Raw genomic sequence first — 14616 nt, 5'->3', positions numbered from 1 at the left:
ACCTAATTTACCCAACGAACTATTTTCTCAAAAAATGCAGACCTGATCTCTCTGATTCCTGTGTATTCTGTAAAATTGAGACAGAAATGATTGTACATTTATTTTATGATTGTATCTATGTAAAGTTCTTCTGGATTGATGTTGAAAATATGTTTGAATCACTATGTGGGATTAAGATCAACCTGCAAAAAAGGGATGTTATTTTTTACTTTGAAAAAAAAAGTTATGGACCAAAGTCATGTCTTTCTGTTAAACCTTTTTATATTATTTGGACGATTTTACGTACATAAATGCAAATGGACTGAAAGAAAACCCAATATACACCAATTTAAAAATGAAATGAGGATATATTTTGATACATTAACAAGACTAACTACCAGGAAGGCCATCCGGACTGTAGCTCTCTACAGAGCCTTGAGATCCTCACTGTGATTTTTATTTATCCACTTATTTATTCAAATTTTTTTTTAAATTTAGTTATTTTCTCCACAAAGCCTTTGGGTCCTCTAATTGAGTCGAATGTATGTACCCCATGTTCAGTATTGTCTATTTGTCATTGGTGATGAATTTAAATAAAGATTGGAAAAAAAAACAAAAAAAAAAAAAACAGTCGCACGCCACTAGTTCCTGCAGTCATTATGGCGCTGCTGTGTGGGCGGGATCATGGTGGGCTGAACCACTGTCCTCAGGAGGAGACGGGTAGTGGTGAAAGTAATTCAGCTCTGAGCCGGGACAGAACGAGGATCAGCAGTCAGATCTACAAACTCCAACTAAATAAATCTAGTCAGAAAACAGAGTATTCTAGCAACTAATTTAGATTGACAGGGAGGGTTATAACGGTTTTATATAGCTGTATAAAAGTCGGTCTCTACCAAGTCTTCCTGCACGGCTCAGGAGAACTGAGAGGTTTCCTCTTCCCGCCACTTTCTGCAAAATATTTTTGTTTCTGTTTCAGACGACGACATTAAACAGAAGAAAGTGAGTATTTATTAAAACACTAATGTTTCTTAGTTAAATGTTTATTTGGTGGCTCTGGTTAAAGAGTTAAAGAATAATTAAATGTTAAAAACTCATTTAGAAAGAAAGAATTAGTCAATTACAGTCAGTAAAGGGGTCTGCTTTATGTAAATGTATGTTATTTTTCAGTAGCCTAGCATCCAGACTAAATCTAGATTTCATTATGATACAGAGGAAAAAAGTATCTCTGCATCAGCTGGATAGAGCTCCAACCAGTCAGAGCAAAGAATCATGTAACGTTTGCTTCTCTACAAATGTCTTAATCTCTACTGTTCATCCTATTTCCTGACTCTAACCAGTGATCTTCTCCAAACGAGACATTTAGTAGTAAACAAGTGACGTGTATGACTACTGTTCTGTCCATCACCACATTAAACCCTGCCCACACGATCTGACTAACCTCCTCAGTGATTCTCCCTTGACAGAGCAGCCGGATAATCAGTTCCTAATGGAGGGACTCCAGAACAACTTTACTACAGAGCTAGCTGTGTTAGCTAAGGTTTAACATATTGTTTCCATCTAACCTTATTATATAAAATCATCATATCATAAATCATCATCATAATATCTAAGTATTTCCTGAAAGCAAAATGTCTCAAAGTGGTTCTCTGGTATGAAGAAGTTTGGATGAATGTCTTGTAGACCAGTGAGTCCGTGGTCTCTCTTCATGTCAGACATGTCCAGGGAGATCTCAGAGAGGAAGTGGAAGGAGACTCTGATGTCTGTTCTGGAAGAGCTGGACAAGCAAGAGTACGAGAAGATGCTGTCACATCTTGAACGCATACCTCGAGGTCTGAAGGCAGGAAAGTCCTTAGTGGAGATGGTGCATGTGATCGTCCAGCACTATGGATTAAAGGACTCCATCTCTGAGGTCAGTGAGATCATGAAGAAGATTCCCAGGAATGATGAAAAGATCCAGAATCTGCTGAGTCCTTTCATGGACAAACTGAAGGAGAGAACGAAAAGGAGTGAGTCGATCGACACTGAGAATCTGGATTTTATGAAAAGTTGATTTAGTCTTTGTGGACATTCCTCTTTCTCCTCCCCTTCCTTAATCCTCCTCCTCTTCTTCTTCTCCTCCTCTGCCTCCTCCTTTGTGTTTTCTATATTAATTTCCCCCCTATAATCTGCACCTAAATATAAAGTGACTTTGTTTTGTTCTTAAACTCTATATAAAACACTCTGATGTGATGTTAAATTAAACTTTTAACTAATTTTCAGAATTTAAGAAGAACAAGGTTGTGAGTGATTCAGATTCCACGGATAAAGAAAATGAGGCTGTAGTCGGTGAGTTAACACCATGAAAGATGTGTTTTTACTATATTTACGGTCTGAAATGTTTTATCACTTGAAAATAAAACTGATAGAGGATGAAACACTAAAAACTCATGTTTCTTGTTTTAAAGATGAACCAAAGAGGAAAAAGCCTGACGAGGTAACAGCTCTGATCAAAGTCCTTTAAACTTCACAGTTTTAGATATTGACTCTATTTAAAGTCCAACCTTTTTATTTTACAGGACAAAGAAATTCCATCATGGGTGAGTGGAGTTATTTGAGTCCTTAAACTAAAGTAAGTAAAGTGCTTTATTTGTCATTATGCAACGGAATGGCATGGTCGGATGAGAATTGAATCTTCTCCACTCCGGGGATTTGAACCAGAGGCACCAGCGCTAACCACTGTTCCACCATCCTGTACATCTGATGTTGTTTTGACATTTATTTTTGTTTGTACTCTATTAAAAGAATTTTCTACATTTCTGAATAAAAATGACTCAAAACAAGCCCTGAAAGTAGACAAAGAGAACCCAATCAAACACATGGAACAGAAATATTATGCTAGTGTATATGTTTATTCAGTAAAATGAGCCCTTAGTGGGGTGTTAAAATATATGAACCCTTGTTTCCAGTGTCTGTGGTGACCTCCTTGTGCAGCATAACATCAACTAAATCTTTCTGGTAACTGCTGATCAGTTGTTTACTTGGAGGAATTTAAGCCCATTCCTCAGAACAGTACCACTTCAGTTCTGAGATGTTGGTGGGTTTCCTCACATGAACTGCTTCAGTCACCCCCCCTCCACGCTGCCACTTCACAGCCCCATTTTTCCCACCATTCAGTGACTTTCAACAACTCAGAAATTAACATAGCCCTTTTATGCAGAAATCAGAGCAAACAATCAAACTTAAATGAAATGTTGATGTAGACTGAACCACAATCCAAATACTAAAGTTTCTTAGCCAGCCGTACCTTTATCGAGCTCCTCAGCTAGCATGTTTGCTCCTTACCCACAGCCATTCACTTGCTCGCTCTGCTACCAGGGACATGTTGCTTATCGCAACCCTCTGGCTTTTGCCATGTATGCCCAGCTCATTTAGAAGAGCAATGGCATGGATTTTGCAGCCCTCCTCCACCGGCCACACACGGACCCTCTGTACATATGTACATACACAAGCACACAGCGGGAAGGCAGCATCCTCACCTACCCGCTGGTTTAGGTTCTGGGGAGTTGGCAGCACATCATAAGTAGCCCCTATCATGAATCTAATCCTGCTGGCCTCCATGCTCCAAAGCTCTCTCCACTTTAACTTCCTTTTCTCCACACTCTCCCAGTTCACCCATTGTCCTTGCCTAGCCTGTGACACTGCCTTAGTGCATCTTACTGCTTCCTCTTGTTTCTGTACCTCTTCCACTACCATCTTTCTCCTTTCTACTGCTGATGCCTTGCTCCACAGAGGTTTTTCTGCACACAGCCCTAAGCCTCCACTCCCTTGCTGTATGTGGCCTATGATATCTCTATGCCTAAGGGCTGCCTGTGCTTGCTGTACTGCCTCTTTTCGGTTGACAAGGAGTGGTTGACGTTGTAGTCTTCATGTCATCCATTTAGGTCCTAATTGGGGAGAGGCGATTGAACACCCTGCCATGATGCCTGCCTCCAACTGCTGCCACACTGTAGTGTACTCTGCTGTGGTAAAGCGGAGAGTAAAGAGATAAAGAGTTGTATATCTGAAAAGCAGGCTTTGACTAGTCTTTTAATACTACATGGGACTCTAAAGAAGTGCAATGCTTCCCATAGCAGACTATGTGGTACTGACCCAAAAGCATTAGCCAGGTCTAGGAATACGACATGCAGGTCTCTCTTCTCTCACTTTGCTAACTGAATTTGGTGCCAAATCATGCTGGTGTGCTCTAAGCTTCCGGACAAGTCGGGGATTCCAGCCTTTCGCAGCAACGTATCAATTAGTCTGTTTTTTAACTGGACAGCCTCTGTGCCACATCACTGAAGAATTCTAGAGGTGCACCTCACTGATATGTAATATTGGCTAATTTTTCTGAATAAACAAATACACAAATATAATATTTCTGTTTCATGTCTTTGATTGGGTTCTCTTTGTCTACTTTCAGGACTCCACTGAAGTTGTCAGTAATTTTTATGCAGAAATGTAGAAAATTCTGAAAGATGCAACATTTTTAAACTATATGTTGATTTCTTCACAGAGAAAATCCATCCGTCATCTGAAGATTGACCGTGACCTTGGCCAAAAAGCCATAGTCGGGAAGGTGGTGCAGAAATCAGGTGTGCAAACATATCAGACAAAAACCAAGGATGAGAAGTTTTGCTTTTACATGGGAGTGGCTGACGACACAGGCTTCATTAAAGTGATGGTGTATGGAAAAGAGCTCTTCAAGCAATTCAAGGAGAAGACCTACTACACGTTCAGAAACATACTCATGGAGGAGGAGCTCATGAAAGTCACCAAAAAAAGCTATTTTTCAAAGACAAGTGCTCTGAACATCCCTGAGGATCTGGAGCTGGAAGCTCAGATGCTGATTTATTTCCAGAAGCCAGTTTGTTCCATCGCAAAGGCCAAAATTTATGAAGACAAGACAATTGTGAGTGTGGAAGGAACTCTAAAACAGGTAAGTTCCCATCAGACATACAGTGGCACAAACAGTCTGGTTGGATGTACCTGCAAGACTAAAAGAGCAGCTTAGAAGTTTTAGAAGACTCAAAACATCCTGAAAGTAGACAAAGAGAACCCAATCAAAGACATGAAACAGAAATATTAGTCTTGTGTATTTGATTATTCAGGAAAATGAGCCAATATTACATATCAGTGAGGTGCATCTCCAGGATTCTAAGTTAATTTTAAGGTCAAATTAGAGTCCATGTGTTCAGAAGTGTTTCCATCAATTTAATGAGACTCAGGCAGGAGTGTGATTAGCCTGGAAAGTTGGCAATATAACTTAGCTGAAGGGAAGGTTAAGTCCACCATGGGAAACCAAGTCAGTCCATAAGATCCTCATCCAACGCCTAGGAAAGGGATTTCACCAGTAACTTTCCCCCAATACAGTTTAGGTGTATCCAGCATTGTTTCCAGAGTTGTTTTAATCTTCTGTCGTTTTTTTTCTCAGATTGGTCCCGTCGAACACATCAAAATAAAAAATAAGCGGAGGAAGAGAGAGAGGCAAGAGTTCACACTTGATGACGACTCAGATTCCATCACAGTTCGCCTTTGGGGCAAAGAAACCAGTGAGCTGAGAGGAAAATCAGATGGAGACTTCATCAGAGTGATCAACATAAAGACCAATCACTACAATAACACAGTCTCCCTGAACTCAACGGACCATACCAGGATTTTAAAGGTAGATGTGTTTTTTTCTTAGTTTAATCTGAGTTTGAAATAAATTTACACTTTGTCTCATGAGTTAAATTATTCACAATTTTGTTACTGGATATTATAGTTTAAATTTGAGAAAATGTTAATATCCTTTCATTATGACTTTACATTTCCTACATTATGTTATCTACTCGTTATCATGCTAACTGTTAGCCTCTAGACGACGACAGTTGCCAAGCAGCGGTATTTTCACAACTTACAGATGATGTCAGCCTTTGAACACCAAACATATTGTTTACACGACTTCCAGTGTTGTAACAGAATCAACTGTGAGATCTTCAGGCTGAAACACTGATATACATAATTAGAATCTGTGCTCTGAAGATGTATCCAAGGCTTTACATACTGTTGGCGTTCTAAGGGATTTGATGTTTCAGCTGATCTCACCTCTATGATAAAGGTGTCACTCAAGGACCTAGAGCTGCTTAAATGTTTTGTGTCAAAACCCTGATTTATTTAAACTAAACCAGCAACTGAACGACACCTGAGTCTCATTACATTGATGGAAATTTCCGAACAGATGGACTCTAATTTGACCTTGAAATTAACTTGTAATCCTAGAGGTGCACCTCTCTGATATGTAATATCGTCTCATTTTAGTCTAATATCTTTTTGTCTTAATCTGTTTTCGGTGCAGGTGAAGAGCGCTGCTGTCCAGAATGTCATCGCTCAGATTATTGGGATCGTGAATGCCGGCAGGTCGGAGACGGAGCTGGATGCACAGATCAGCAGTGAGATAGTTCGACTTTCCGTGAACTCTTCACTTCTAACGAAAGCATTTGGCATCAGACTGAATAGTGACTTTGAAGAAAGGCTTCTGGAAATAATACCTCTTACAGCAAATGCAAAAATACAAGGAAATACAATTATTAAAATTGAAGAGATGTAAAGATTGTGATACAGATTTAGAAAATCAGCTGATGGAAGGAACAAGCATTAATCTACTTTGTATCTGATATTTTCTTTCATTTTAGACTTTCTGACACGATCTGAATTTATCTCTGAGCGTTTGTCTTGTGAATCTGGAGAAGCATCAGGTTTATTTAGTGCTGAACATAATGATCCATGCCTGGGAGAGACCTGGACCAGTGTTCACCATGCAGACTATTTCTTGCTGCTTTTTATTTATTTTTTTTGACTGAATCATGTTATTTTAAAGAAAATTTAAAATCTAAAAGACTACAGAATAACGGTTTCTATTTGGATTTATAAAATGTCATACTTACAGTTTTCGTTGTTTTAAAAGTGAACTTGAAAAATACACAAAAAAAGTCAACATTTCAACACATTCAGTGATTTCTGTTTTTCTGTTTTTAGCTAAATTGTACAAAGCTGTGTATTTCATCTCATCACTGCTCATTTCTCAATAAAATTAATGAATTCAGTTGTTGTTATTCTGATGTGTTGAGTCCATTCTTTATTTTCTCTTCTTAAACAACAATGATGTGATTTGTGTTGGAGAAACTGAATAAAACAGAAATGTGGAAATGAAAACCGTTTCTGACATGTTGAGAGTTTGCAGACGGCTGCAGAAGTGAATGCTGAGGTGTGACTCTTTATGTCAGAGCCCGAGGGTGCAAATCATTGACTGAGTTTACATGGTCTTTAGTATCCCGGTTTTGATCGGGTTTTTTAAGTATCCCGTTTCAGTGTTTGTCCATGTAAACACCATATCCCGAATTCAGAAACCGGGTTATGCCCATTTCCCGATTTCAAAAAACCCGGTTTTGCCACCTGGAGTACTCCGATAGAAGCCGGGATACTGGAGCATGTATACACCTGACCTTATCCCGGTCTCTGACAGCTGCCCACTGTCTGCGCAGGCGCGAGTGACGCCAAGTGACGCACCAGATATACAATCAACATGGCGGCAACGAGAACGTCTCACTTTTGGAGCGACGAAGAGACTGAATTTTGCTTTAAAATAATGAAAGAACTCAACATAACTACGTGTTTAGATGGCAGAAAACACAGAAATGTCGACATATTCAAGTCTGTTGCGGAAAAGCTACGTGACGCTGGTTTTCCACCTCGCACTGTTGAACAAGTTAGGTCGCGTTGGAAAACGTTGAAAAAGACGAAACACACGCATGCGCAGATAGAATGCAGTGATCAGAAAACGGGTTTCTGGTATTTATCATGGTTTCTCTGTGTTCCATGTAAACACCATATCCTGGATATGCTCAAAGCCGGGATACTAAAGACCATGAATTGACTGTATAGGTTCAAACACGTCTGTACTTATTACTTTTATTACTTTAGCTCCGATGAGTGTGAAACTGCGGTAAAGCCAGCCCCCACGTTCTTTTGCGCTTTGTCCTTATTCGAAGCGTTACGGTAAACGCGTGCAAAAACAGCCCTTCAAAATAAAAGGATCATTCATGCAAGCTGTCAATCAGTAAATGGTGAACTAATTTAAATCTATTGGAAAATATAAATAAATAACAACTAATGACGAATTATTATTTGCAACAATGTTATAATGAATTACAATAAAAAGGTAACTAACAATGTAAATATGGGCATGTGTCAAATTAATTTATAATATTTAAATGAAATATAACATTTAAAGAAAACTGCCTGTTTCCACAGACTAATTCCTCTTTATCCTAATAATAATAATAATAATAATACATTTTATTTAAAAGCGCTTTTCAAGATACTCAAACACACTTTACATAAAAAGGACATCAAATTAGCAAAACAATGTGAAATATAACATGAAAAACACAATAAACTGAGCTAAACATTAAAAGCAATTTTAAAAAGGTGTGTTTTTGTCAGAGATTTGAAGGTAGGAAGGTCGGTACAGTCGCGGATGTGTTTGGGGAGAGAGTTCCAGAGGGAGGGGGCAGCTGCAGAGAAGACTCTGTCGCCCCAGGTTCGATGCTTGGTCTTGAGTGGTGGAGTAAGGAGGTTTGCGTCACATGAACGGAGGCTGCGGGATGGATTGTGGCGATGGAGCAGGTCAGTGAGATAGGAAGGGGCCTGGTTATGGAGGGCTTTGTGTGTGAGGAGGAGGATTTTGAACTGAATACGCTGTGGAACTGGGAGCCAGTGGAGTTTCTGGAGGACAGGAGTGATGTGATCACGGGAGCGGGTGTGGGTGAGCAGACGTGCAGCAGAATTTTGGATGTACTGAAGTTTATTTAAAGTTTTGGATGGTGTGCCATAGAGGATGCTGTTGCAGTAGTCAATTCTGGAAGTGATGAAGGCGTGAATGAGGGTTTCAGCAGCAGAGAAGGAGAGTGATGGACGGAGTCGGGCAATGTTCTTGAGGTGGAAGAAGGCAGTTCTGGTGATTTGATTGATGTGATGATCAAAGGAGAGGTTACTGTCAAAGATGACTCCGAGGTTGCGGCTGTTGGGGGATGGAGACAGGGTGGAGTTGTCGATGGTGAGGCGGAAACTGTCTGTGGTGTTGTTGAGGGATTTGGGGCCGATTATGATTAGGTCTGATTTGTCACAATTTAGTTTGATAGTAGACACCCTCAGGATGTCACCCAGGAAATATCAGGCCATTCTGATTTGGAATTTCAAAATAAAAGCCCCTTAAATACTACATGATTTTGAAATAGAAATTAAAAAAAAAACTGCATGTTTCCACAGACTAATTCCACTTTACCGTAACGCTTCGAATAAGGACAAAGCGCAAAAGAACGTGGGGGCTGGCTTTACCGTGTTCACCGGAAGTGGAGGCTGGCTTTACCGCACTAAAGTACAAGCTGAGCTTTAGGCGGGAACAGTAGTAGGGGACTCTGTCATTTTCAGAGGATTTGGGGGGATTTCTGAAGGAAGGAACAAAGTAAGTGACAACTTTACTGTAAGTCTGGTGAACAAAATCAAACATTTATTTCTGTAAAATCAGAAAATCTGATGAGAACCAGATTTTCTTCAAATACGACAGACAAGTACGATTAACTGGTCCTCAGTGAAATATGGATCCATGTGAGCTGTGGTAGATTCACGTCTTTTTTAAATACTCTCCGTTTGTAGATGTCTGTAAAACAGCATGAAAGCAACATCTAATAAAAATTAAAAACAAGAAAAGATGAAGTCTGAGAAATGTTCTCAGGTCAACAGCTCAGAGTTTAACACAAGAAACAAACAAGCTTCAGTTCTGTGCTAACTAGCTTCTAAAGGGCTAACTAGCTTCTTAGGGGCTAACTAGCTTCTTCAGTTCTAAAGGGCTAACTAGCTTCTTAGGGGCTAACTAGCTTCTTCAGTTCTAAAGGGCTAACTAGCTTCTTAGGGGCTAACGAGCTTCCTCAGTTCTAAAGGGCTAATTAGCTTCTTAGGGGCTAACGAGCTTCTTCAGTTCTAAAGGGCTAATTAGCTTCTTAGGGACTGACTAGCTTCTTCAGTTCTAAAGGGCTAATTAGCTTCTTAGGGACTGACTAGCTTCTTCAGTTCTAAAGGGCTAACTAGCTACTAAAGGGCTAACCTGTTAAGCCCAGGCCATATTTTAACCCTTTAACACCTAAACCCAGTGTCAGTCTGAACTTTTTTTTGCTTATTTTGACTGTAAAAAGGTCAGAAAATGTCCTGTGGGTAAGTGCCTTTGCCCATTTTGCTAGAATCTACACATTTTTCTTTCCATATCTGGCAGTTATTTAAAATTTACTGCATGTTATAAGAGTGTAATAACCTTCCAGGAGCAGCGACACATTCAGTTTTAAAGGGCCAACGTGCATCCTGAGTGATCCAATCACAATTGACCATTTCTAAGCACAGGTGTGAGCTAACTGAAGTGGTGGTGTGTACACGCAACGTGACATCATTGCTTAAACCCCACCCCAAGAGGCTAACTAGCTTCTTAGGGGCTAACGAGCTTCTTAGGGGCTAACGAGCTTCTTCAGTTCTAAAGGGCTAACTAGCCTTTTCAGTTCTAAAGGTCTAACTAGCTTCTTTGGGGCTAACTAGCTCCTTTAGTTCTAAAGGGCTAACACGTTTCTTCAGTTCTAAAGCTATGAATGACAAAGTTTCTCCAAGAAATTCTACAAGTCCAGGGGGCCTCACGTACGAAGAGTTGCGTAGATTTCCTTCTAAATCGTGACGTAAGCTCAGATTTAGAAGCATTTCGAAGCACACTTCCTTTGTACATCCCTGTCCACGCCCCTTTTAAATATGCAACTCCCCGTCCACACCCCTTTTAAATATGCAACTCCCCGTCCACGCCCATTTTAAATATGCAAATTATATTTTAAATTGACCCTGCACCTGAGATTCCCCCCTCTGCGCGGTCAGAAAACGAAAACATAAGAATGAGTAAGACGGGAAAGAAGAAGAACTTCACAGAAAGCGAATTGGAGACGCTACTCACCGGAGTGGAGATGCGCAAAAATGTGCTCTTTGGCACGCTGCCACAATGTTGGTTACTTGCATTTGCGCATCACGTATGATCTGTACACTGACTGAATGAAAATGTTTCCTGTTGACATTTACAAATTCATGCGATGGCGCTTTTATAGCAATGTGTGTGCAGTCCATAGCTCCGATTACATTCAGAAAACCGTCTCTCGCTGCAGATTGCTCTTTAATGTTGACCTGTTCAGCTGCATTGTATGGGAATCTGATATACCTGGCTGACATGCGGATAATTCCGTCCCACGCGGCTTGCATGGCTCTGCTCAGGGTCGACCGGCACAGTCCCGATCGGTCGGAGTAATAGTTTTCACATTGATGACAGTTTCCCGGCATCACCTCTGGGTGTCGCCAAAGGATCGACATCTGTAGAATCCTACGTACGCCAGCCACGTCGTTGGCGTTGGCACGTACAAAGTTCCCAGACATTTCACTCTTGATACATCTGAACTTTTACGTGAGCGGAGTACGTACGTAACGTTTTTGTACGCACGCAACGTTCGTACATGAGGCCCCAGGTGTCTTTGTTTCAGCTTCATTGTTGGATGAAAAGCTAATGCTAATGCTAACTCCTTTTCCTTGTGCCATCAGAGTTAACAATGTCTCAGAAGAACTTTGAGACTAAGTGGAAGACAGCCCTGTCCAACGTCCTGGAGGAGCTGGACGAATCTCAGTTCAAGAAGCTGCTGACCTTCCTGGAGAAGATTCCTCAGGGGGTGAAGACCGGCAAGGTCAAAGAAGAGATGCCTCAAATCATCATTCAGTACTACGGAGTCGAACCGTCCATCACCGCCATCCAAAAAGCAATGGATCAGTGGATCCCCAGGAGGGACGCTGCCGTCCAGGACCTGCTGCGTCCCATCGTGGACAAACTGAAGAGTGACCGGCAGAAAAAAAGTGAGAACTTGATGATTTACTGTCAGTCAGAGTAAAAACTTAACCAAGAGAAAAAGCTCTGTAACAAAAAAAAATGGAACTCATGTCCTTGTGTCACTAATAAAATCAAATCTGGTTGAATGTGTTTTTCAGAGGAGAAGAGCAAAGCTGCGAGTGTTTCGGGAGCAGCGGCCAAAAAACCAAAACCTCCGGCTGGTGGGACAACACACGCACAACCTCCTAAACCCTCTAAGGTGCTGGGGGGTGAGTCTTAACACACAATTCAACCTTGGGACATTTCAGTTAGCACATCACATTCTACCATTGTGCACATTTCCTCCATGTTGTTCATGCATGTAACTCCACAGGGAAACCAGTCACCAAGGCATGCTACATATCAGTGCTAAGCTAACTTTCACTACTAAGCCACTTTTCACTATTGTGTTTATTATCTGTAGTACCACCATTAGACCACAAGATGGAGGCAAAGGACCATGTATGAAATTGGGGTGCAGGGCTCAGATTCTGTCATTCAAGTCACCATGTGGAGCACAGTTGATGGAGAATCATGGTGATAGGCTCAAAATGACCACAGAAGGTCATACAAACAATTTTAATTACATTTGTTGTCAGTTGTTTTTGGATTTGATGAAATATTGAGCCAGAAGAAGAAATTCTGACATGCTGACTGTGAAATTCAGTTTGTCTGCATGTTTTCTCGTCCATTTTGACCGTCCCTAAAATTTACAGGGTTATTATTTTCTAAATTATTCAAATTGGTAGCAAACAAACACTTTATATAGGTTTAAATCCTGATCTTTTAGAGACATTAGTAAAAACACCACACTCTGTTGTAGCTTGTAGCTTCAGAACATTTGGGTGAACCGGTACCAGGTTCGTCAAGTGAAGGGCGTGATGATCAGTTTTAATAGAACTATGAACTTCATATAAACGCAGCAAAGAGAAATCAGATCAGTGTCATTTTCACTTCGTTATGAACTATTTCATTATGATGACAAACTGTTCATGTTTTATCTAGAACTACTGACAAACTGGAGCTATAAAGAGTGTTCATCAAATAATAAATCCTGAGCAGTGCAATATTAAGTTTGTTCCTTTCTTTAAAGCTCAAAAGAAGAGTCAACCCGCTAAGGTCAGAGTGAAACCAACTACACCAACATCCATTCATTGTTCCATTCATTCATGTTTGATTGATTTCACTGACATTAATCTCCTTTTGTTACCGGAAGAAAACCGTTGCTGATCAGAAGACAAAGACTCCAGTTGAACAAACTATGAGCACCAAACAGAGGAAGAGGAAGGAGGTTTATTTATTTATTTATTTTTTAAATTAATGTTACAGGATGTAATATGATAGTCTAGTTAATGTTAAATCTGTAGAGAAGCAATGCAACTTTAAAGATGCTAGCTGCTGTCTGTAGCTGCTGGAGTTAATTAACATGATGTTTGTTCAGACCACCGCCGCTGGACCGGTGAAGGCCAAACAGAAGATGATGGAGAACGAATGGTTCAGCACATATCTGCAGGTAGATTCATTTTTCAGTCCGTCTCTGCCAAAGATCAGAATCAGATCTCTTACATGTTAACTATCTCTGCTTGTGTCTTTCTGCAGATTCCAAATGCAGCCATCCCAAAGAAAACTAAATTAAAAAAGGAATCAGCTTGAGCTTAATTGTGACGACGCAGAAATACAGTACAAGAAACGTGTTTTTGTATTTTTCCATTTGTTTCTTAACAGTATAATAAAATGGACTGTTTTGTTAAACTGGTTTGTTTGTGGTAGCAGATCAACAGTGAAGGAATGTCCTAAACATGTCCATGAAACAGCTTTGGAGTCGACTGTCCAAGTATCTTTGGAAAACAGAGGGAGCTACCTGGTTAGGTCCAAATACTGTTGGACTGTGACACATTAAAATAAAGTGAAGTTACAGGTAAATAATAATAATAATGTCTTAAAGTCCAGACTGACTTAAATTTGACGGTACTCACGTTCAAACTGGAGGAAAGGTGCAGGAGATATAAGTTTTTATACAGAGTCCGTACGTTTATTTTTAATAATTTATCCAGAATCTATGATCGTCTAAAGACAGGTTGGTCTCCAGAAACTGTCTTTACTGGAGCGCCACCAGGTTGAGATAACGTGGCTGAACATTCATCCTCCTTCACGTCTGAATCTGAGCAGACTCTATATCTCTAAACACTTCATCCATAACAGTCTCTAGAGCAGATGTCCTTTAGCTGATCAATCATTTAACACTATGGATGCCAATTAATAACAGAATAAAGGAACCGACAGCTTTCCTAAATCCTCTGAATAAATCTGAGCTTTTGATTAAAAGTAACATTTGGTAAAAGTTTGAATCAGCATTGAGTTAAAAGTTGGAATAAAGGTTTATTCTGTTTTATTATGTAGCTGTAAACCAAACGATCGACCACTCAGATAATAATCGACACATTAATCACTCGCCGTAGCTAACGAGACGTTTTTTCACTTACATACATCTATCAGTTATTTTTATTCCAACTCAACGTTACAGGAAGTCGTTTCCTCCTCCTTTCAAACCAGAAATAACAACAAACTGTTTATTTCTACTCGACTTTATTATAAAATGTTCATCAACAAAATCACCAGAAAAACATGCGCACACACAAACACATACA

General features: G+C 40.1%; 2 protein-coding genes across 5 annotated transcripts; both read left to right on the top strand.

Annotated features, from left to right (window-relative positions):
* The first annotated feature begins 622 nt into the window (after window positions 1–622).
* Window positions 623–7051, top strand: LOC311501975 (uncharacterized protein). 3 transcript variants are annotated; one of them, XM_084564052.1, is made up of 9 exons: window positions 623–978; window positions 1692–1985; window positions 2239–2304; window positions 2424–2452; window positions 2535–2555; window positions 4511–4933; window positions 5429–5659; window positions 6332–6425; window positions 6669–7051. In XM_084564052.1, the coding sequence occupies exons 2-9, from the start codon at window positions 1694–1696 to the stop codon at window positions 6830–6832; spliced, it is 1320 nt and encodes a 439-aa protein (XP_084420178.1). In that variant the 5' UTR covers window positions 623–978; window positions 1692–1693; the 3' UTR covers window positions 6833–7051. The 3 variants fall into 3 exon arrangements, with proteins under 3 accessions (XP_084420178.1, XP_084420176.1, XP_084420177.1); XM_084564050.1 differs by having other exon boundaries at window positions 623–1985; XM_084564051.1 differs by having other exon boundaries at window positions 623–1985; window positions 6332–6806.
* A 1735-nt stretch (window positions 7052–8786) lies between these two features.
* LOC311503010 (uncharacterized protein) lies at window positions 8787–14613 on the top strand. 2 transcript variants are annotated; one of them, XM_084565493.1, is made up of 7 exons: window positions 8787–9499; window positions 11650–11955; window positions 12088–12198; window positions 13062–13087; window positions 13185–13259; window positions 13410–13481; window positions 13568–14613. In XM_084565493.1, the coding sequence occupies exons 2-7, from the start codon at window positions 11658–11660 to the stop codon at window positions 13619–13621; spliced, it is 636 nt and encodes a 211-aa protein (XP_084421619.1). In that variant the 5' UTR covers window positions 8787–9499; window positions 11650–11657; the 3' UTR covers window positions 13622–14613. The 2 variants fall into 2 exon arrangements, with proteins under 2 accessions (XP_084421619.1, XP_084421618.1); XM_084565492.1 differs by having other exon boundaries at window positions 13410–14613.
* The last annotated feature ends 3 nt before the right edge of the window (window positions 14614–14616 follow it).

Source organism: Chelon labrosus (genome assembly GCF_963514085.1).
Source record: "Chelon labrosus genome assembly, chromosome: 17".
Taxonomy (NCBI): Eukaryota; Metazoa; Chordata; class Actinopteri; order Mugiliformes; family Mugilidae; genus Chelon; species Chelon labrosus.
Note: the sequence above shows the minus strand (reverse complement) of the source record. Positions and strands in the feature narration are given on the sequence as shown.

What these genes read in the sequence shown, in the direction of transcription:
- LOC311501975 (XM_084564050.1), top strand. Translation starts at nt 1,649, where the DNA reads ATGTCTTGTAGACCAGTGAGTCCGTGGTCTCTCTTCATGTCAGACATG. An exon ending in AGAGGAAAAAGCCTGACGAG is followed by an intron (nt 2,453 to 2,534) that starts GTAACAGCTCTG and finishes TTTATTTTACAG; the next exon opens with GACAAAGAAATTCCATCATG. An exon ending in GCTGGATGCACAGATCAGCA is followed by an intron (nt 6,426 to 6,668) that starts GTGAGATAGTTC and finishes CTTTCATTTTAG; the next exon opens with ACTTTCTGACACGATCTGAA.
- LOC311503010 (XM_084565492.1), top strand. Translation starts at nt 11,658, where the DNA reads ATGTCTCAGAAGAACTTTGAGACTAAGTGGAAGACAGCCCTGTCCAAC. An exon ending in ACCCTCTAAGGTGCTGGGGG is followed by an intron (nt 12,199 to 13,061) that starts GTGAGTCTTAAC and finishes CTTTCTTTAAAG; the next exon opens with CTCAAAAGAAGAGTCAACCC. An exon ending in AACAGAGGAAGAGGAAGGAG is followed by an intron (nt 13,260 to 13,409) that starts GTTTATTTATTT and finishes ATGTTTGTTCAG; the next exon opens with ACCACCGCCGCTGGACCGGT.